General features: G+C 35.1%; 1 protein-coding gene across 1 annotated transcript in view; it reads left to right on the top strand.

Annotated features, from left to right (window-relative positions):
- The first annotated feature begins 595 nt into the window (after positions 1-595).
- The window catches only part of LOC117340550 (von Willebrand factor D and EGF domain-containing protein-like), a 45,337-nt gene continuing 21,021 nt past the window's right edge, over positions 596-24,911 (top strand). The window contains exons 1-7 of the mRNA XM_033902312.1: positions 596-974; positions 3,775-3,831; positions 10,249-10,538; positions 11,521-11,610; positions 14,147-14,291; positions 20,863-21,062; positions 21,801-21,877. Coding sequence (XP_033758203.1) covers positions 719-974; positions 3,775-3,831; positions 10,249-10,538; positions 11,521-11,610; positions 14,147-14,291; positions 20,863-21,062; positions 21,801-21,877 — 1,115 coding nt within the window. The 5' untranslated portion in view covers positions 596-718. The remainder of the gene's footprint in view (positions 975-3,774; positions 3,832-10,248; positions 10,539-11,520; positions 11,611-14,146; positions 14,292-20,862; positions 21,063-21,800; positions 21,878-24,911) is intronic.

Below are 24,911 nucleotides of genomic sequence, written 5' to 3'. Positions count from 1 at the left end.
GATATCATAGGACTGTCTAAATTACCACTTAGCGATCGCCTAGGACTGACCAACGCTACCACCTAACGATCACGTAGGACTGTTTAAAGTTATTACCTGAAGAAATCATAGGATTGTTTAAAGTTACCAACTAGTGATTTCATAATATTGTCCAAAGACACACGAAACACAATTGCATGATTTTCATTGGTACAAATGTAGTAAGAGTATGCGGATATGTGAAAAATTCATCAATAATTATGAGTTTTCTTTTATGTATGACAGAAAACGAAATTATCATAAGTCACCTCATGAGATCCTAAACATTTTTTTCATCTCAGAGAATTTTTCTGGATACGTAAAATGTTTAATATATCAAACAAACCCAAATCATTTCGATACCTTAAAGTCTTAGAAGGATAAAACGGCTGTCTGATGCAGTTTTATTTTATATCAATAGCTGCTTTATGTACACTACCTACTTGTTTATCAATGTTCAATGTGTTTATTCGTGATTCTTGTTACATCAAAAGTCGGGAGCTCCGGTTTATTTTGAATGCATAAGATAACTCGTTCATTACCCAATGTATCCTCTGCTTCAGTGTGGGCAGATGAGTGTACGAACTACGATACCATAACAGAGGAACACAGAAGTACATTATTTGAGCCAGAGGCAGCCGACAGACTTCTGTGTGACCGAGCTCTACCACAGAGATGGTACCGATTCACAAATGGTGACATGCCAACGTCTTGTGTGCCGACCTACCATTGCGGTACACAGATTCCTATATGGCTAAACGGCCAGCTTCCTACCGCCCAGGGAACCACCGTCACCTTACAGGCGTGCTACAACTACGGCCAAGGTGTTGATCCGGCTGTGTACGGAGGAACGACATGTTGTCATAAATCACAACAGGTTCAGGTCAAAAACTGCGGCAGTTTTAATGTTTACCACTTGATTAGAACACCAGGATGCCATATGGCCTACTGTGCCGGTAAGTTTTTAACAACACCAGGATGACATATGGCCTACTGTGCCGGTAAGTTTTTAACAACACCAGGATGCCATATGGCCTACTGTGCCGGTGAGTTTTTTAAGAACACCAGGATGCCATATGGCCTACTGTGCCGGTAAGTTTTTAACAACACCAGGATGACATATGGCCTACTGTGCCGGTAAGTTTTTAACAACACCAGGATGCCATATGGCCTACTGTGCCGGTGAGTTTTTTAAGAACACCAGGATGCCATATGGCCTACTGTGCCGGTAAGTTTTTTTTAAAGAACACCAGGATGCCATATGGCCTACTGTGCCGGTACGTTTTTTAAGAACAACAGGATGCCATATGGTCCTCTGTGCCGATAAATTTTTTTAAGAACACCAGAATGACATATGGCCTACTGTGCCGGTAAGTTTTTAAGAACACCAGGATGCCAGATGGCCTACTGTGTCGGTAATTTGTTTTTTTTTAAAGAAAACCACTGCTATAAAAACTACTGTGCCGATGAGTTTTTTTAAGAACACCAGGATGCCATATGGCCTACTGTGCCGGTAAGTTTTTTTTAAAGAACACCAGGATGCCATATGGCCTACTGTGCCGGTAAGTTTTTTTTAAAGAACACTAGGATGCCGTATGGCCTACTGTGCCGGTGAGTTTTTTAAGAACACTAGGATGCCATATGGCCTACTGTGCCGGTACGTTTTTTAAGAACAACAGGATGCCATATGGTCCTCTGTGCCGATAAGTTTTTTTAAGAACACCAGAATGACATATGGCCTACTGTGCCGGTAAGTTTTTAAGAACACCAGGATGCCATATGGCCTACTGTGCCAGTAATTTTTTTTTTTTTTAAGAAAACCACTGCTCTAAAAACTACTGTGCCGATGAGTTTTTTTAAGAACACCAGGATGCCATATGGCCTACTGTGCCGGTAAGTTTTTTTAAAGAACACCAGGATGCCATATGGCCTACTGTGCCGGTAAGTTTTTAAGAACACCAGGATGCCATATGGCCTACTGTGCCGGTAAGGTTTTTAAAGAACACCGGGATGCCATATGGCCTACTGTGCCGGTAAGGTTTTTAAAGAACACCGGGATGCCATATGGCCTACTGTGCCGGTAAGGTTTTTAAAGAACACCGGGATGCCATATGGCCTACTGTGCCGGTAAGTTTTTTTAAAGAACACCAGGATGCCATATGGCCTACTGTGCCGGTAAGGTTTTTAAAGAACACCAGGATGCCATATGGCCTACTGTGCCGGTAAGGTTTTTAAAGAACACCGGGATGCCATATGGCCTACTGTGCCGGTAAGGTTTTTAAAGAACACCGGGATGCCATATGGCCTACTGTGCCGGTAAGTTTTTTTAAAGAACACCAGGATGCCATATGGCCTACTGTGCCGGTAAGGTTTTTAAACAACACCAGGATGCCATATGGCCTACTGTGCCGGTGAGTTTTTTAAGAACACCAGGATGCCATATGGCCTACTGTGCCGGTAAGTTTTTTTAAAGAACACCAGGATGCCATATGGCCTACTGTGCCGGTAAGTTTTTAAGAACACCAGGATGCCATATGGCCTACTGTGCCGGTAAGGTTTTTAAAGAACACCAGGATGCCATATGGCCTACTGTGCCGGTAAGGTTTTTAAAGAACACTAGGATGCCGTATGGCATACTGTGCCGGTAAGGTTTTTAAAGAACACTAGGATGCCATATGGCCTACTGTGCCGGTAAGTTTTTGAAAGAACACCAGGATGCCATATGGCCTACTGTGCCGGTAAGGTTTTTAAAGAACACCAGGATGCCATATGGACTACCGTGCCGTTGAGTTGTTAAAGTGTAATTATCATTTTGCTTACTACCTACATCTACATGATATTAATCAAACCTTCAAATGTTGTAAGCCATTAAGACTCTCACGGATACATAATTTCGTGAACGCCGATATCATGGATATAGAAATGAATTCGAATTTTCGAATGGTGATCTGTTTGAATTATGGACTCCGCAAGACTAATATATCAGTAACCTCTAGGTTAGTCGCCAGCCAAGGGTGATATTTTCGTACAAGTCATCCCTCCACTACTCCCCAAAGGTCAACTCAAAGAGCAAATATATATTTGTTGTACTAGCGTGCCCGTGTAGCACACAGCGTTTAATAAAATACACACACACATATATATATACATATCTGACACTAGCTCGCTCCTCTGACTATTATAACTGCTATGATATCGATGGACATGGTATTTTAATATCACAGTAAACATACTATCCCCATCATCAGTTCGCACCTGGCGCCCGGGAAAACCGGATATAGCCCCCGGAAACCTGTATGTAAAGACAGGACACCAATTACATCATTACAGGTGGATCTAGGGGTAATGCTGGACCCGCGTTATCAGGAAAAGATATTTTATGACCGTCATATAGATAAACTAGAAACAAGTGAAACAAGTATAAAGTGACCCTACAGACACGTGTACCCGAGAACGTACACATGTTCTCGCCCCCACAGACATTTTAACAAAATAGTCATGCGATGTTTAAAGAAAATTATCCCCGCTGTGCTGTCGAAACGCTGGAATATTTAGATAATCGCGAAGGGTTTGAATTCGCGATTGACTCTCCCCTCAAGATAGCTCAAAAATAAATCCCACTGGAAATATAATTTATTTACAGTAGTCGAAATATTGTATTTTGAATCCACAACTAGAGAATACGAATGATAAATCGGTGTTCCAAAAATTTCGACTTCAAATGTACCTATGCTAGTATAATTAATTTTGTTACAGGTAACAAACCCGTGTGCAAAATCGGACAATCCAACGTGGGATCAAGCAATTGTACCGGTAAGTACGACTATCGTTTTTGCCTATCAACCTATCCTGCTTGCCTGGTATACAATGTAAATGTTTTTGAAACAAAGAGTGGATGAAAGACTCGTTTCGAATCTTACTTCACCTCACTTATCCGTCAAAAGCCAAAACATATTGCTTTCTCTTTTTATAGTTTTTTAAGTCTGATAGATCTGTGAGTTAAAGCCATTATATTGTTAATCGGAAGGAAAGAAGGGTATGACCAAGTCTTCTTGTAAAGACATGTTACAGGAAAAAGGAAATTATGAACCTATTTGACCAAAACCAGGTGTTATTTGTAGCAATCTTAGAAACAATGGATAAAATATGTTTAAAAAAAGTCCCATTGAGCATGCGCAAAGGCATACATAGTTTTGCTAATCAGATGTGTACCACAGCGTTCACTTTTTTATCCTAAAAATATCAAAACAATGCTTTTAGCTGTCAAATGTTCTTATTTTTCTAAGAGTATGATTCGCTGTAAATCATGAGCCCAAATATGTAGGAAATTATTGCACAATGAATATGCAACGCAATCTTAAAGATAAAACAATGTTTAAATTTTGAGGTGCATTTTTGTTGTCATATGTTTTGTTATGAACCACTTCCGATTCTTTTACACCAATATATTTTATAATTATTTGGAACCCAATTTTGAGTAATGAACAAGAAATGTTTGTTTTCTAATGGTCAGATTTCTGGAAGGTATATTTTTAGAGAAATCCAATAACTATAGGCACAATGTTAATTATTAAACACAACAGCATTTGCCTCTCTTTACATTTAGTCATCAGTTAAGTCTGTGCTCATCTACTCAAGTGCATAGATGAAACAAAGTTATGGGAAAACACACGTTTAATCTATGTCATTATGCAGTATACAGAAAATAACAATTTACCTGGAATTTCACTTTTAATTGAATTTGGAAAAGTTTTTGACTCAGTGTTCTGGAACGCTATATCAAAAACTCTGAACTTATCTAATTTTGTCCCAAACGTTATCAAATGGATAAAACAATACCATACAGAACAATACAAAGGCATCAGTAAACAAAGAGGGATTTTTTTCACGACTGGACGCGGTGGTCGTCAGGGGGACCCCTATTTCTTGTGATATCTTTATCTATGTGTAGAAATTTTGTCAATGATTTAATAAACAATAACGATAACAAAGCATTCACTACTACAGGAAATACTGTTATCATAATATGCCGAAAACACGTCTTTTATTTTAGATGGTTCAAATAATCTTTTTAGAACTAACATGAAATAATATCACATAATTTGCACATATCTTTGTTTAGAAACGAACTTCATTAAGACCCAGGTTGTGTGGATTGGCAGTAGAAAAAATTCAGTGAAAATAATGACTACTAATTTTGACCTAAATTGGGGATGTAAAAATATTACTCTGTTGGGCATTGAATATGATTTACACAATCATAAAATAACTCAATGAATTTTGACAAAAAAAAGGTTTTGTTATTTATACGGAATAGAAGAAAACGTACACCTATTAGTAAAGTATTTGGTATTTATGTGGAATAGAAGAAAACGTATACCCATTAGTAAAGTATTTGGTATTTATGTGGAATAGAAGAAAACGTATACCCATTAGTAAAGTATTTGATATCTATGTGGAATAGAAGAAAACGTATACCCATTAGTACAGTATTTGATATCTATGTGGAATAGGAGAAAACTCACACCCATTAGTAAAGTATTTGTTATAAACAGTTATATCACAGTCTAGTCGTTTGTTCTTCCTAATCCTTACGACTTCTATCTAAAATAAGGATTTATTGTACGAATATCTGTGTTAACCTGATACAGTTAAAAACGGGATTTAAATTTATACAGAGGGGGACTAAAAATGATACATTCAAAATCATTCATAACAGCCCTTAAACAACTTTATAACAAGTGTATAATGAATTAGGAAATTGGAGGCTTATTATTGTTTTTATAAACAAATGCAAGCAAATATTGGAATAAAAAAAATTGGTAAAAACATATTGTGGGAAAGTGTTTTTGAAGCTTAGTATACAACATTTATTGCAAGTAAAATATGCAGAACAAATATCCTCGAAAATCCAACATGGTCTAATTGTGAAATTAAATTTAATAAAAAAAAATATCTGTAATAAAGCATGGTCCATGAAAGGGGCACCATTTGTTGATAACATTGTTAAAAATGATAATTCCATATAGGCCTATAGCTTGAAGAATTTAAGGGAAAATGCAATGTCCATACTTATTTCCGGAATTACCACGCTATTAAAAATGCTATTAACCAATATATCAGAAAATCAACATGTATCTGATCCAGATCTATCTGATAAGAACAACCATATTTAGTTATATTTACTGTAGGTATGGTGTATTGTATGTCTATGTATGAATGACTATGAGGGCCATGACAGAAAGTATCCATTCCGATATGTATAATAGTACTTATCTTGTAGATGATTTCGTTCATCAGCTTGAACGTTTTCGTTATATATATATATATACAAATATTTTATCCCCCAGCATTATTGATATATATACAGTCGAACCCTGTTATATTGAAATCCTCGGGGAATAGAAAAATTCTTCAAATCAGTGCCGCGCTACGTAAGACAACACACATTTGTTCAATATAGTTAATCGACATTTTACTTAATCAGTATTTACAATCGGTTCCAAACTGATAGTAGTTTCACAGTTTATTAGAAATAATGTTAAATTCGATGATAGAAGTCATAGACTGTTGCTTGTTTGTGTTTATTTTTAGTTCGCGGATACACGTGAGAACAGTTTCCGGTACATCCGGGCTATTAGACATGTGCGTCGATGATGGATACATTTTCACGAAAGATTGTTTGAGGGTTGTTGTCAATATCACTGTCCTGCTTACGTTGTTATCATTGTCTGTAAAATCCCTAAGAATGGCCTCGTCATTTGTAATTGTCTAACGTGTAGTTAAAGCAGAGTCAATGTAGTTGTATATGTGTAGCATAAGCCAAAATAAGCTGTGTCCCTCAAGGTATACTCTTAAACAAATACAGATTCATGTTCATAACGAACGTATTTAATTATTAAAAGTCACAATTTATTTGTATTGTGTAAATCAGAATTTCATTTTTACCTGTCTTGATCGGACGCACGTATCATAATGGCCGGTAATCGAAGCCAGTCGTGGCAACTTTCAATTTAAGCGATACATAAACAATGGTTTAGCATTGCCAGGGGCAATAATTTCCTTTCAAATAAAGCGATATTTCAAAGAAACCGATTTCAAAATAACCGTTGAAACAATACAAAGACAAAGAAGGCATTTGGACGGGGATTTTATTTCACTTCAAATTAAACTATATTTCAATATATCCGATTTCAAGTTAAGTGGGTTCGACTGTATATTTACTTATAGCTATGCGATTGTATAGGAATTGCCAGGGTTGGGGAGCCCTGGGTTCAACCCCCTGAACAATGTTGTATTAAAATATTCATGAAGAGCATGAAGCATGAATTCAAACATAATGTAGAAGGGAAGGTAACTTTTGACAAATTATTATCTTCACAAATTTGATTAAGTTTCAAAAAGATAAGTTCAGAACGTATAGTCCGAAATGTTTAGGTGCATAAAGAAGAAAATTTAAAGCATCAAATAGTGTAATATATACTGTACATATATAGATTTATACGTGCCTCTACTTGTTAAGTACAGATGATGGGGAGAATACAATATTTTAGCACAGAAACAACGGAAACAGCAAAGGAACACCACATTATGCATTCACATCAAGGACTCAAACTAAATAAACATAGTACAAAAAATCACATCCATACCCACACAAATATGGTATACATCGCATGAAGATTGACATACTAGCTTTATAACTACTGAATCGTGTTTGTGAGTCAGTTCTAAAAGATTCGAATCTCTCTTATTTCTTTTAATCTTTTCATCTCCTCTTTTCTCCCTGTCCTAATTGTCCATCTACAGAAGCATTACATTGCTCCTACTTGTTGCCGTTTACCTAATGTGTCATAAAACGGTGACAGGTTAATAGAAGGTTAATACATATTTCCGATTCTCATTCAAAATTTATATTGTATGAAATGAATGAATACAATAACGTTAACGTTTATATATAAATGTAATATTATTAATATAAACTTCATTTCATTCAAAATGTATCATTAAGTTCATAACAACACATAGTACAATACAACTGAATAGGATCCAGAAACAAGTTGAAGCAACTTATACAAATCCGTGTCCTGGCAATATCTAATTTAATTAGGGCATGATTGCTTAATTACTGAAATCCCTATACGCTGTTGATACAGTAATTTACTTGTAAACGGATTTTGAGTGGTTTTATGAATATGAAAGTAAAAAAGAATGGGTGGGGGTAGGGTTGGGGGTTTGGGAGTTGGAAGTTTGGGGGTTGGGGAAGGGGCTATGACAATAAGAATAGGAGAAATAGATAATACGAAAACAGAGGATCATTGTTCGATGAAAAATGTGTATTCCAATCGTTTGGAGTAGATAATGATATTCTGCTCAGTTGAAAAAATAAGGCATTTTCATCATTTGAAAGCTCGCCATTCCTGAACAAGAGTTTCATTTGCTTGCATGCATGACCATAGAGGACTATCAATAAGGTTTCTTTGGAATATATAAAACTTTAGGTAACTTCATTCTATTCTTAACCCAACATGATACAACTTCCCCAGTCAGGTGCAATTACAGAAAAATATTGGAATTTTGTTAGTGGCCGTGCGTAGATACGAGGGCTGATTGATATGTTGTGAGCCTTATATTGAAGGATTTGCATTTTGCCGGACATATTGTGTTACTTTTCAACAGAATCCCCTTCAGTGTTGAAGGGACTCAATGCCAGTTTTATAGAACTCCTTTTCTTCGCTGTCATCCACTGCATCTACAGTGTCATTGTGAAGAAGAGGTGGTATCGGAGATTTTCTATAATTTGGTATTAATGAGTATACAGTTTTTCACCACTTCTTCACAATGAGATTGGGTGGTTTCTTTAATGTACCAAAGAGATTGATATATACGACTTTTGAAAGCTTGGTAGTGTTAATGCATTTATTTCTAATTTGACATAATTTAGTCCAATGATCATTGGTAAATGTGCGTTTGGCTCCTTTGTATGCCCGTTTCCATTTCCTAATTCATCTTTGAATTTCATTAGACATCCACGAAGGTTTGTTAGATTTAACAGTGATATTTTTGCTGGGGATACAAGTTTTAGCGATGCCAAGTAGTGTGTCTGTAAAATTCCTAACCGAAACATTTATATCGTCAGCATTCATCCATGCGTTCCATTTAATAGACTTCACTTTATCTTTAAATACATCATAATTACCATGATCAGAGCCAAACGTTACGCTTAAAACTGTGCTTAACTGGCTTTATGACGTTAAAAGAACAGTAAGTAGACATTGATATCTGACAGGTTGGTCAAGAAAGCTTTCTCTAACTATGTACTTAATGGTAACATTAATATCACCAGCGCCAAATATACCTAACAGTGAAGACGAAGCTTCAGTAAAAAATGTTGGGGATTCTACTAGTTGTGACACATGAAATAAAGTAAGCATTATCACGTAAGTGAGAAGACTGGATTTTAAATAGTGAGTGAGCATTAAAATCACCTGCAATTACAATATTAGATAAGCCTTTTATAAAAGTATATTCAATAGAGAGATATGGGACCAAGTGATAACAGGAGAATTAGGAAGTCTATAGAACAAGCCATATACACATTTCTCTGAACCAAGAACTATTTCTATCCATATACATTCTATGGTTGGCAGCGCTAGGTCACGCCTTATTTTCGCAGATATGTAATCTTAAACATATACAGATATACCACCACCAATACGATCGAGCCTGCAATAACAAAATGGGTAAGAATAACCAGGCATGTTAAGTTCCGGAGAATTATTATTTCCATTTAGTCAAGTTTCGGTGACATTAGAAGTAAAGTCTAACGGAATTGAATTCAGTCCAATAGAAAACCCATGCATGCTGGTACTGACCATACAACAGCTTGACTCATATACTTTTTGTAATGAACGTTTCACTATAGTCGATCAACATAATATATAAAATCATAATATCAGAGTGTTGTTGTAAACAAAACCGGAATCGGGTGTTGGCTTCCATACAGAAAAGAAATAATGTCTCCTGATTGAGATTCCATAACTTTATTATTTTACAACCTCTAGTCATATGGATGGCCTTTACATCGTATATTGATACCCGACACTTCAGTGGTTCTACAACATATGATGGTATTACGCACTATGAAGATTAATTAGTAAGTAATTATAAAAACTATTCGATTTCAGATTCATGGTGATTAGCCTTTGAAGAGTTTCTTGGTTTCATTTTTAGATTTGTATCCAAAAATGACACACGCCCCCATTCTCGGAAAACCTGTAATAGTGGATTCCCGTGGCCATATTGGATATACCTGTGGTGCCACAGGTACCGTCAAGTTCCCGTGTCACATCCCTTACCCAAAGGGGCAAACCGGTGTAGCTTTTGAGGTCACATGGACAGCCAATGGATCCGATCCTATCACGATTCCAGGAACAAACACACCAGTCGTGACCGTCCTGACAGGAGACGATCGGGACGCGCTGCTTGATGGCAGATATATGCATGGACACATGGGAACTACGGTAAGTGTACAATAGGGACGTTATTTAAAGGTTTGGAGTGTGGTAAGGGTTACCCTGTGGTCGGATAAAGAGTTTAATTTCATTTACCTTCAATGCCATCAATTTACTTATATATAATGCAATACTAGATCATTGAAATAGACTGAAACATAAGTTACTTTACTGTGATTATACTCAAACAGAAGTTACAGTGATTTTACTCAAATAAAAGTAACCTTACTGTGATTTTACTCAAATAAAAGTTACTTACTGGGATTATACTCAAACAGAAGTTACTCATTGTGATTATACTCAAACAGAACTTACTTATTTTGATTATACTGAAACAGAAGATACCTTTCCGTGATTATACTCAAACAGAAATTACCTTACTATGATTCAACTCAAACAGAAACTACCTTTCCGTGATTATACTCAAACAGAAATTACCTTACTATGATTCAACTCAAACAGAAGTTACCGTACTGTGATTATACTCAAACTGAAGATACTTTACTGTGATTATACTGAAACAGAAGTTACTCACTGTGATTATACTCAAACAGAAGTTACTCACTGTGATTATACTCAAACAGAAGTTACTCACTGTGATTATACTCAAACAGAAGTTACTCACTGTGATTATACTCAAACAGAAGTTACTCACTGTGATTATACTCAAACAGAAGTTACTCACTGTGATTATACTCAAACAGAAGTTACTCACTGTGATTATACTGAAACAGAAGTTACTCACTGTGATTATACTCAAACAGAAGTTACTCACTGTGATTATACTCAAACAGAAGTTACTCACTGTGATTATACTCAAACAGAAGTTACTCACTGTGATTATACTCAAACAGAAGTTACTCACTGTGATTATACTCAAACAGAAGTTACTTACAGTGATTATACTCAAACAAAAGTTACCTTACTGTGATTATACTCAAACAGAAGTTACGTACTATAATTATACCGCCCACCATTAATGTATTTACAGTTACAGTGTACAGTCAGGTCGTATCATACAAACACGCCGGGAGTTAAAAGCCCCTCTCTTCAAAGCAACGAATTCTGGGCAGGAATACGGGTATGTATAGAATGGCTGAATACCAACTAACAATATGGGTTTGTTTGGCACATTTGTTCCATACACTGCAGTTAACTTTTATTAAATAAAAGAATAGAAACTGATAATTTATTTAGATAATAGGTGATACAATTATTGGGGATACAAGAATGGGTGATACAAGTATGTGTATACAAATATGGGTGATACAAGTATGGGTATACAAGTATTGGTGATACAAGTATCTGTATACAAGTGGTATACAAGTATAGGGTATACAAGTATCGGGTATGCAAGTATGGGTATACAAGTATGGGTATACAAGTATGGGTATACAAGTATGGGTATACAAGTATGGGTATACAAGTATGGGGTATACAAGTATGGGTATACAAGTATGGGGTATACAAGTACGGGTGATACAAGTATGGGTATACAAGTATGGGGTATACAAATATGGGTATACAAGTATGGGTATACAAGTATGGGTATACAAGTATGGGGTATACAAGTATCGGGTATGCAAGTATGGGGTATACAAGTATCGGGTATGCAAGTATGGGTATACAAGTATGGGGTATACAAGTATGGGGTATACAAGTATGGGGTATACAAGTATGGGGCATACAAGTATGTGTTTACAAGTATGGGGTATACAAATATGGGTATACAAGTATGGGTATACAAGTATTGGGTATACAAGTATGGGTATACAAGTATGGGTATACAAGTATGGGGTATACAAGTATGGGTATACAAGTATGGGTAAACAAGTATGGGTATACAAATATGGGTGATACAAGTATGGGTATACAAGTATGGGTGATACAAGTATGGGTGTTACAAGTATGGGTGATACAAGTATGGGTATACAAGTATGGGTATACAAGTATGGGGTATACAAATATGGGTATACAAGTATGGGTATACAAGTATGGGGTATACAAGTATGGGGTATACAAGTATGGGTATACAAGTATGGGGTATACAAGTATGGGTATACAAGTATGGGTATACAAGTATGGGTATACAAGTATGGGGTATACAAGTATGGGTATACAAGTATGGGTATACAAGTATGGGTGTTACAATGATGGGTGATACAAGTATGGGTATACAAGTATGGGGTATACAAGTATGGGGTATACAAATATGGGTATACAAGTATGGGTATACAAGTATGGCTGATACAAGTATCGGGTATACAAGTATGGGTGTTACAAGTATGGGTGATACAAGTATGGGGCATACAAGTATGTGTTTACAAGTATGGGTATACAAGTATGGCTGATACAAGTATGGGTATACAAGTATGGGTATACAAGTATGGGTGATACAAGTATGGGTATACAAGTATGGGTTATACAAGTATGGGTATACAAGTATGGGTATACAAGTATTGGTATACAAGTATGGGTATACAAGTATGGATATACAAGTATGGGTGATACAAGTATGGGTATACATGTATGGGTATACAAGTATGGGGTATACAAGTATGGGTGATACAAGTATGGGTATACAAGTATGGGGTATACAAGTATGGGTGATACAAGTATGGGGTATACAAGTATGGGTGATACAAGTATTGGTATATAAGTATGGGGGATACACGTATGGGTATACAAGTATGGGTGTTACAAGTATGGATATACAAGTATGGGTGATACAAGTATCGGGTATACAAGTATGGGTGTTACAAGTATGGGTGATACAAGTATGGATATACAAGTATGGGTGATACAAGTATGGGTATACAAGTATGGGGTATACAAGTATGGGTGATACAAGTATGGGGTATACAAGTATGGGTATACAAGTATGGGTATACAAGTATGGGGGATACAAGTATGGGTGTTACAAGTATGGGTATACAAGTATGGGTATACAAGTATGGGGGATACAAGTATGGGTGTTACAAGTATGGATATACAAGTATGGGTGATACAAGTATCGGGTATACAAGTATGGGTGTTACAAGTATGGGTGATACAAGTATGGGGCATACAAGTATGTGTTTACAAGTATGGGTATACAAGTATGGCTGATACAAGTATGGGTATACAAGTATGGGGTATACAAGTATGGGTGATACAAGTATGGGTATACAAGTATGAATATACAAGTATGGGTGATACAAGTATGGGTATACAAGTATGGGTATACAAGTATGGGTATACAAGTATGGGGTATACAAGTATGGGTGATACAAGTATGGGGTATACAAGTACGGGTGATACAAGTATTGGTATATAAGTATGGGGGATACACGTATGGGTATACAAGTATGGGTATACAAGTATGGGTGATACAAGTATTGGTATATAAGTATGGGGGATACACGTATTGGTATACAAGTATAGGTATATAAGTATATGTATATAAGTGTAGGTGTTAAAAGTATTAGTCCAGGTCGGGAACCATTGGAGTATCCTTGTTTACATGTATCGAAGTATTGCACTTGTAATGTATGGCATTAAGATGTAAAACATCACAATAAAACCAGTGTGCTACGTTGAATGGTCATTATCACCATAGAAAAGGTATCTTATTTTAGGTGCACAACAATTCCATCACGGTTGACGAGAAAGGACCCGAACAGGAGGTTACTTTGGAGTCCACTGTTCCCATCATATGTAACGATCATCACCAGCAGGCTTGTGGTGTAAATGTGGAAATGATGGCCAGCACTGATCCGTCCGGTAAGGGATGGAGGGATTACTTAATATACAATATTAAATGTATAAATGATGGCCAGTACTGATCCGTCCGGTAAGTGATGGAGGGATTAATAAATATACAATATAAAATGTATAAATGATGGCCAGTACTGATCCGTCCGGTAAGGGATGGAGGGATTACTTAATATACAATATTAAATGTATAAATGATGGCCAGTACTGATCCGTCCGGTAAGAGATGGAGGGATTACTTAATATACAATATTAAATGTATAAATGATGGCCAGTACTGATCCGTCCGGTAAGTGATGGAATGATTACTTAATATACAATATTAAATGTGGAAATGATGGCCAGTACTGATCCGTCCGGTAAGAGATGGAGGGATTACTTAATATACAATATTAAATGTATAAATGATGGCCAGTACTGATCCGTCCGGTAAGAGATGGAGGGATTACTTAATATACAATATTAAATGTGGAAATGATGGCCAGTACTAATCCGTCCGGTCAGAGATGGAGGGATTACTTAATATACAATATTAAATGTATAAATGATGGCCAGTACTGATCCGTCCGGTAAGAGATGGAGGGATTACTTAATATACAATATTAAATGTATAAATGATGGCCAGTACTGATCCGTCCGGTAAGGGATGAAGGGATTACTTAATATACATATTAAATGTATAAATGATGGCCAGTACTGATCCGTCCGGTCAGAGATGGAGGGATTACTTAATATACAATATTAAATGTATAAATGATGACCAGTACTGATCCGTCCGGTAAGAGATGGAGGGATTACTTAATATACAATATAAAATGTATAAATGATGGCCAGTACTGATCCGTCCGGTAAGAGATGGAGGGATTACTTAATATACAATATTAAATGTATAAATGATGGCCAGTACTGATCCGTCCGGTAAGAGATGGAGGGATTACTTAATATATAATATTTATTGTCATTATTCAAACATTTTCAAAAACACTTTTTTTAACCATGCTTTTATTTCATTTACTAAAGTACTGGGGTGTTAGCTTTTTTATAGATTTTTTTATTTGTTATCAATGCAATAAACATGACCAGAGTAACATAAAATATCACAGGTAGATACATGTAATATATATATTAATGAACTAACCTAAATAAAGTTAATTTATTAATTAAACTTATCGTGATATGTGTTTTACGCTGGCAAAAACCTCACACCTGTATCACTCCTGTATCACACATCTGTATCACACCTGTAGCACACATCTGTATCACACATCTGTATCACACCTGTATTTGAAATCTGTTTCAAACCTGTATACATGCGCAGTTGTCCACTTCGCACTTATTTAAATTAACAACAATGCATACACACGCGTAGTTCAAACTACAATGTATATGTATATAATACTTACCAACAGATGTCGATATGTGATTAATATATACATATAGATATCACATATAAATACATACATCCCAAATATCACATATAAATACATACATACAAAATATCACAGATAAATACAAATATACAAAATATCACATATAAATACAAACATACACAATATCACAGATAAATACATACATACAAAATATCACAGATAAATACAAACATACAAAATATCAAAGATATTTATACATAAAAACAAAATATCACAGATAAATATTATATATTTAAAATAACAGATAAATATATATATATATACAAAATATCACAGATAAATACATATATACAAAATATCACAGATAAATACATATATATAAAATATCAAAGATAAATACAAACATTCAAAATATCAAAGATAAATACATATATATATAATATCAAAGACAAAATTGCGAAGAACTTCACTAGCTTTTCTAACAATAAATCTCTTATTCCTGTCTTAATCGAAAATAACACCTACTACACTAATGACGTTGATAAAGCAAACCTACTTAATAACTACCTCATTGAACAAACACATCTAGACGACGATAACTTGTTTCCCCCTCCACAAAACGACCCACCTAACGAAACTCTACGCAATATTATACTAACTATCGAAGATGTCAAAGATGCAATTAGTGTTTTAGATTCCTCTAAGTCTTCTGGTCCAGATTTGATAAGTGCTAAGTTTCTAACTGAAGGTGTAAACCAGCTTTCTGAACCATTATGTTTGCTGTTTAATAAATCTCTCCAATCGTCTTACTATCCTGACAAATGGAAAAATGCTAATATAACCCCTATTTTTAAAAAAGGTGACAAAAGTAATACTGCCAACTATAGGCCGATATCACTTATCAGTATTCTGGGCAAGTTGATGGAACGATGTGTTTTTAAATATGTATATAACTTTCTGCACATAACTAATTTTTTCACGAAGTCACAGTCTGGTTTTATCCCTGGAGATTCTGCTGTAAATCAATTAATTTCTATCACTAATGATATCGGTAAGGCTCTTGATAATGGTAAAGAAATTCGGGTTATATTTTGTGATATAAGTAAAGCTTTCGATAGAGTTTGGCACAAAGGGCTACTTTACAAATTACAACGGGCGGACATTTCTGGTAAGCTAATCGATTGGTTCAAAAAGTATCTATCAAACACATCAAATGGTTGTTATAAACGGGAAATCATCAACTTACAAAACAATTACAGCAGGAGTTCCACAGGGATCCATTCTAGGACCACTATTATTTCTTGTTTACATTAATGACACTGTTAACGACATTAACAGCACAATTAAACTCTTTGCGGACGACACCACTCTTTATCTGATGATAGATAATCCAATAATAACAAATCAGTTGATAAACAACGATTTAGCGAAAATAGATAATTGGGCTAATAATTGGCTGGTTACCTTTAATCCTACTAAAACAGAGTCTTTGTTAGTCAGTAAAAAATTAAACAGGCCAAACCATCCTCCAGTATTAATGAACAATACAGTTGTATTAAACGTAACCTCTCATAAACATCTTGGTGTATATCTTTCTGCTGATTTTAGCTGGACTGAGCACATTAATTATATTCTAGGTAAAACTTCCAAGCGTCTAGGAATACTCAGGAAATTAAAATTCTCTCTCGACAGACACTCTTTACAAACTCTATATACATCTTTTATACGACCAATCTTAGAATATGCGGATGTCGTCTGGGATTCTTTACCACTATATTTAATTGAGAGACTAGAACAGGTTCAAATAGAGGCAGGTAGAATAGTAACGGGGGCCACTAAACTTGTAAATATACAATTATTATACAACGATCTATGCTGGGAAAATTATCAGATAGAAGGAAAAAACATAAAATTATTCAGTTTCACAAAATGTTTCACAAAATAACACCAGAATATCTCTGCTCACTTGTTCCTTCTCAACATTCAGATTTGCATGATTACAGAACCAGACAAGGCAATCAATTATTAACTATTCATTCTAAATCAAATCATTATAAAACATCCTTTTTACCTTCAACAATCGAACTTTGGAATTCTATACCGGCAGACATCAGAAACAACCCCTCTCTGATTATCCTAAAAAGATACCTAAATAAAGACATTAAAACCCCACCATGTTATAAAAATTTTGGCACACGTAACTTACAAATACTACATACTAGACTTCGTTAAAATTGCAGTAGCTTGAAAGAACATTTATTTAACAGAAATCTAACGGATAGCCCTTTCTGTTCATGTGGATATATTGAAGATAATTTTCACTTTTTATTCATGTGTGAAAAATTTATTAATCAACGTAATCAGTTTGTATTTAATTTAAATTTTGATCTGAATACTGATATTCTATTATCAGGAAACCCAGACTTGTCAAATGAAGAAAATGAAATAATAATTGAAGCTGTACATAATTTTATATTACATTCCAAAAGGTTCGACTAAATATTTATGAACTACAGTACTTAGCTTCATCGTAATTTATCCACATCCCCATCGACATCATTAATTAACATAAATAATTTACATAATTATATATCAAAGTATTCTATTCTCCAATTAGATTGCTATAGCATAGATTTATTTGTATTCCACCACTGTTCATCACTTTTCACCATAATTTACCTTTTTGTCAAAATAATTATTTTCTGTTTATTATTATGGAACAGTATTTGTATCTCGACCACCATACTAATCACCAATACGCCGAACCTTAGAGGGAAATGGATTAATATAAGCTTTAAGCTTGTTTCTAGATCCCTCACCAATGTATAATTTGCAATGTATATGTACACTTGTCTTGAATATAAATAAATATTATTTAAACTAAAGATAAATACAAACATTCAAAATATCACAGATAAATACATGCATGCAAAATATCAGATAAATACATATATATACAAAATAACACAGATAAATACATACATACAAAATATCACAGATAAATACATACATACAAAATATCAAAGATAAATACATATATATATAATATCAGATAAATATATATATACAAACTATCAAAGATAAATACAAACATTCAAAATATCACAGATAAATACATACATGCAAAATATCAGATAAATACATATATACAAAATAACACAGATAAATACATATATACAAAATATCAGATATAAATATATACAAACAAATTATCACAGATAAATATATTATGTATAAAATTTATCACAGATGAATACATATATACAAAATAACACAGATAATGAAATATATACAAAATATCACAGATAAATACTGTACATATATACAAAATATCACAGATAAATACATATATACAAAATATCACATATAAATACATACAAACAAAATATCACAGATAAATATAATATATATAAGATTTATCACAGATGAATACATATATACAAAATAACACAGATAAAGACATATATACAAAATATCACAGATAAATACATATATACAAAATATCACAGATAAATACATAAATACAAAATATCACAGATAAATACATATATACAAAATATCACAGATAAATACATACATACAAAATATCACAGATAAATACATACATACAAAATATCACAGATAAATTTATAATACGAAATATCACAGATAAATACATACAGACAAATAATAGTTAAATTCACGGGCATTTCTGTAGAAGGTTTCTTAACTGCACGATAATTACTGCAAATTTCTCAGACTTAAATGCTCCTATGTGGACAACGAAATTGTAAAATCTTGGAATAGCTATTTTTCCCGCATCTAAAATACCATTTTTTTCTAATGAAAACCAACAGTCAAACTGCCCATGAATACATCTGAAAAGGAAGTAAATATCCAGACACTGTTGTCTGCCTTCCAAAAAAAGAGCAGATTAAATTGTTTACAAATTCATAAGTTTACAGACTCATAAAAAAAATGTTTAAACAGTAGTCTTTTAGACAATATTACTAGCATATTATATAAATTGACACAACGTTTCAAAGGGCACAGCCATCTTTTACAAGTGTCAGAATATTTGTGTTGATCTCTACGGTTTACTATATCTCTCATACATGTATATATGGGGCAAAGAAGTAATTCAAACAGTGTAAACAATAAGGTTTGTTAAATTTTCGAGGCAATCCGCCCCTTTATCAAAACACAAAAAATCACAAATACAATCACATAATATATATAAGAAGTACTGGAAATACAATAAAATACAATAAGAATAATGTTTTAGTAACTGGAGAAACCACAATGAACCCTTCGGCAAACGTGGGCCGAAGGCGGATACTAGCGTGACTGCATCATGTTCAAACACTAGAACGCTATGCGACCAACGGCAGAGATATTTTGAATTCCCCCGCCCGTGAAAGTATTCCGAAGAGTTCAAAGACGATTCGTCCCTAAACACTGCTAGTGGACGACATTGCATTTATATAAAAAATGTTGCATTATCGTCTCTACAGTGATTGATTAAATATCGTGTACAAAGTCTGAAAAACTTTAGAAAAATATGTGTTAGATCATAAGAATTATAGAGAGTGGTGTGAAAAAACTGCTACAAATATTTATCAAGACTGAAAATATAAGAAATATGAATGCCGAAGTGTCCCTACAGGACGCTACGGGAAACAGACGATTCGGACCAACTCGGACCAAGATGCTGTTGCATGATGGCGGGAGGCGACTAAATGTGAGTCTCAAAGAGCAACAATGAATAGATGCCCCAAAAAGTACAGCAATTATGAAAAATTTAACAAATTGAATAATTAACTACATGAATAGTCAGATATAATGGTCAGATGGAGAGTATATCCAGAAGACGTCTTTAACGTTCGTTCATACCCCGAGGGTAGCAGGTTTGGAGATTGGTGATCCAGTATCTTTCTCTGGAACGACGTTTCGTTTCATTCCAGGTAGGACAGTGATCAATGGCGACCACCTGCATATCCTTCCAACTGTGACTAGGTAAATTGAAATGCCTTGCCACAGGAAAGTCTGGTCTGTTTTGCTTGATGGAGCAACGGTGATTGTTGATTCTGATGTTGAGCTTTGTGCTGGTTTCTCCAACATACTGCATTTTGCATTTTATATACAATGTATATAGGACACGAGTCAAAAAGTTGTCTTCCTTCGTCATTTGTGTTGCTTAGTTATATATATATATATATACTTTATATAATTATCAGATGTATCTACTACCTCCTGTACATACAATCTGGCGTGTGATCCCTCTACTAACACTTACAAGGCCACAATCAAGGTCACGGCCACACGTGACTTCGTTAAGGATGGTAATAAATTGCACGAACTCGCCTTCATTCCTATATTCAACCCAATATCCAATCCGATGTGGGACGGCTACAAGATCAAACCAGTAGAGGTATTTATTGAATATATGACATACAGATCGTGATATTTCAATAATGTAATTGAAAACTATGGTTTTGTGCTGAAAAGAATGATCACATTACACGGTAAACAAATTAAAATTATTTGACCCGAATAAAGTCCACTTATCTAGAAGGGGAAAATCAGTAATAGAGAAATGTAAACAAATCAAATTCATGCATCTGTTTCGTATTTCATGATTCGTCAGTGGTACTATAAACGAGTAGAACGTAAAGAACTCAAAGAGAGAAATCAGGAGTTTTACGTGAATTTAATCATATGGTGAAATATACAAGGCGAGATGTTCCACATTATACAGGGCGAGATGTTCTACAATATACAGGGCAAGATGTTCTACAATATACAGGACGAGATGTTCTACAATATACAGGGCGAGCTGTTCTACAAAATACAGGGCGAGATGTTCTACAATATACAGGGCGAGATGTCCTACATTATACAGGGCGAGATGTTCTACATTATACAGGGCGATATATTCTACAATATACAGGGCGAGATGTTCGCCATTATACAGTCAGAGATTTCCTACAATATACACGGCGACATGCTGTACAGTATAGAGGACAAGATAACTGTCTATTATACATAAGAAGGGATGTTCTTCGTTTTAAATAAATTCTACAATATACAGAGCGAGGTGCTCTTCATTTAACAGGGCCTGATGTTCTATTATATATAGTTTGCTCTATTCATTCACTTTTATTTACAGATAACATCAATAGACAGACCGCATGGCAAATGTACAACATCAGGAGATCCTCACGTCTATCAGATTGACAGCTCGAGGTAAGGACAGGTGTACAACATCAGGAGATCCGCACGTCTATCAGATTGACAGCTCGAGGTAAGGACAGGTGTACAACATCAGGAGATCCGCACGTCTATCAGACTGACAGCTCGGGGTAAGGACAGGTGTACAACATCAGTAGATCCTCGCGTCTATCAGATTGATAGCTCGAGGTAAGAACAAATAGTTCAATAAGCACCGAGTATACTTATTGCTGATAGCATCATCGTCCTTTGTAAACGATTTAAAATTAACTGATATAATTTACTGATGTTATAATGGCTCTTTAGTTCTAGGGGCCCTAGAGTTTTGATATTGTTGGCTTTTGGTATAGGGGACATTTGTTAATCGATGGATTTGATGTCCATTTTAGGTAACAAATGTTTCAGATTTTACTTTATTAACACCAGCATGGAACGTTATTTAAAGTTGAAAAGCTTTGATTTGATTAATTTTGATATTTACCGTTATGTTAACAGAAAAGAGAAGAAAATGAGATGTACTATTTAGCTTATAGTACAGCAGATAAGTGAAACATACTGCATTTTGTGGTAAAAACATGAAACTTGGTGTGAACAAAGTCAATAACCACACAAAACATTTCAGATATGGATCCATCGCCAAAAAGCTCCACTTCCGGTAAAATCCAAGATGGCCGCCGCGGTATCATAAAAACAAGATTTTAGGCAAAAACTATGGTTGGATATGTTGTATATATAATTAAATACTGCTTATCAACAATCTATTAAGAGTGCAAACGAATCAACATATACTTCATAATGTTTTGTTGTTGTTTTTTCAAAACCAGAACTTCCTTTTTTTTTTTTTTTTTACTCGCAATTTTCTCTTTTATTGGAATAAAAATATAATCAATTTAAAAAGGTCATTGTTTGTACTTATATCTTGGATTTTATTACTATAAAACAATATTAAATCAAGCCACGTTTTTTTAAACTAAATGCATATTTACTTCTGGGTTTCAAAATTGTCATTCAACTTCCGGTTTTTTTTTGGTTTTTTTTTTTTTTTGGTTTTTTTTGTGGTTAACACCCTAGGTAAGAGTCAACTTCGACGTTATCAATTTGACTTCAAAATGTATTTACTTTCATCCTGTTCTGCTTAATTTCCGTTCCATATTACAATCTCTTTCAACATTAGTTACATGTGCACGGAAGTGAGGATTTCTCGCATTTACATGCTTGTCTGCAACCCGCCTTGCAGCCACAGTGTATCAGTTCTTTAGAAAACGATGATTATTCCGGTAATGAAATCCAGAATACCTGTAACATGTGTTCTGTATCCATACAAGGATTTCCGGCTTAGGAACTATCTGTCTAGGATGTAGGTAATTCGTCCACACGATACCCAACTAGAGTGGAGGGTTGCACGTTTAGCGTGTTGTATCAAAGCAACTTTTCTAGGAGGGATCGATTCAATACTTCGATCTTTGGTCGTAAACATTGATTTTCTGCACTAATGGTCAAGCGCGAAGAACGAGGGGATTGACCTTGTAAACACATATATGTTTAATTCAAAATTACCTTCTCGGATCGCTTTCACAAAAAGCAAAAGGGTAATTTCAAATAAAAACGTTAATAGCCAGTACTTAAATTGTTGTCTTTCGTTTGCCATTCTTTGACACTATTCATTTAAACAGATTGGTTGTTCTTCGAAAAATTCTGCATAGTAGTCCTAGGCTGAGGTCATTAGTTTATACAAAGAAAGTACAGTTAGCTGGTGTGCTCTTCTCGTACTCGTTACATGGAAAGCTTTAAGAAAGGAATGCAGGCCGCCAAACATTACAACGAACTGGTTTTTGCCATAAGAATTGCGCCAAATCCACTGTATCTGTTTTGCAATCGCATAGAGCGGTTGGCCAAGTGAGATAACCGGAGTTTTTCCTGGATTAAAGGACTACACACATTTCCGGATGATCGTCATTGAGTGTTTAATCATGGCCGCAAACTTCGATTCTTCCTCAAATAACGGCAGAAACACTGCCACATCCTATGAACCATTGGGTGAATTGTCATGTGTTGCATTGAAAGCTCTCCATGACACAGCTGGTGATTCTCCCAAATCTTTAGTTGCTTCTCGTATTTTCTGAAACCACCATCGTCTTGCAATGGAGTAGAAACGTCGGCGATATCCGTCCTAAGGTCGTCTTTTGGAGGTACAGCCAAAAATGTGTCTCTAAGATTAGCAGGTGGAACATTTGAATAAGACTGAGGAAGATTTGACGTGATGCGAACAGATATGCCATCATCGGGAACAGAGGACACTGGTCTGGCCTCAGATGTGTGCTGGAAAAGTGATATCCCTGTCCCAAGAAAAGAATCATCAGCTGTTGTTGCACTCGGATTGTGGTCGATGTTTTCAATCACGGCTGTGGTAAAAACGTTAGTTTTCAAACTAGGAGGGCAAACCAAGTAATCCTCCTGATATTTCTGGCATAGAAAGTTTGTTATCGCTAGTTAGCTGCTGTACTATTGACGGTTTTGTGTTTTTGTATGTTAGGCTGAAGGATGGATGTATGGTTACGATGTATTTATCTATTTATTTTGTAAATGATTACACTAGATTATACCTTATTATAAACTTTATTCTATTTTATTTCAAGCATATTGATACATTATACAATATGACACTTGTGAATAGAAACAAGTGTCACAGACACTTATTTCTCCCATAACTACGCTTGCTTCACAACTGATATGGCACGTGATAAAACTCGCAGCAGTGTGCTATTGTTTTTGTTTACAGCACGCAGTGTGTAACTACTTTCTAAGCCTCCGATTAGTCATTTGTGACCTCCAACAAATCTGATTGGCTAACCTCTGGCCTTTGATCACGGACTATTTTTACTACTCTCACTTATCTTTTTTTTTGTCTGTCTTCAAAATATCAGCATGTACACATTTTTGGGAGTTGTCGGTGCTCAACATTAGTATAACTCGGTGAGAGGGGTGTCCTCATAGAAATGTCGATTAATCCGGGGTTTGAGTCGTACAAAATGTAATTTGATTATGGTAA

This window comes from Pecten maximus, chromosome 2 (genome assembly GCF_902652985.1).
Source record: "Pecten maximus chromosome 2, xPecMax1.1, whole genome shotgun sequence".
Lineage (NCBI taxonomy): Eukaryota > Metazoa > Mollusca > Bivalvia > Pectinida > Pectinidae > Pecten > Pecten maximus.
This window is presented reverse-complemented; position numbering and strand designations above follow the sequence as displayed.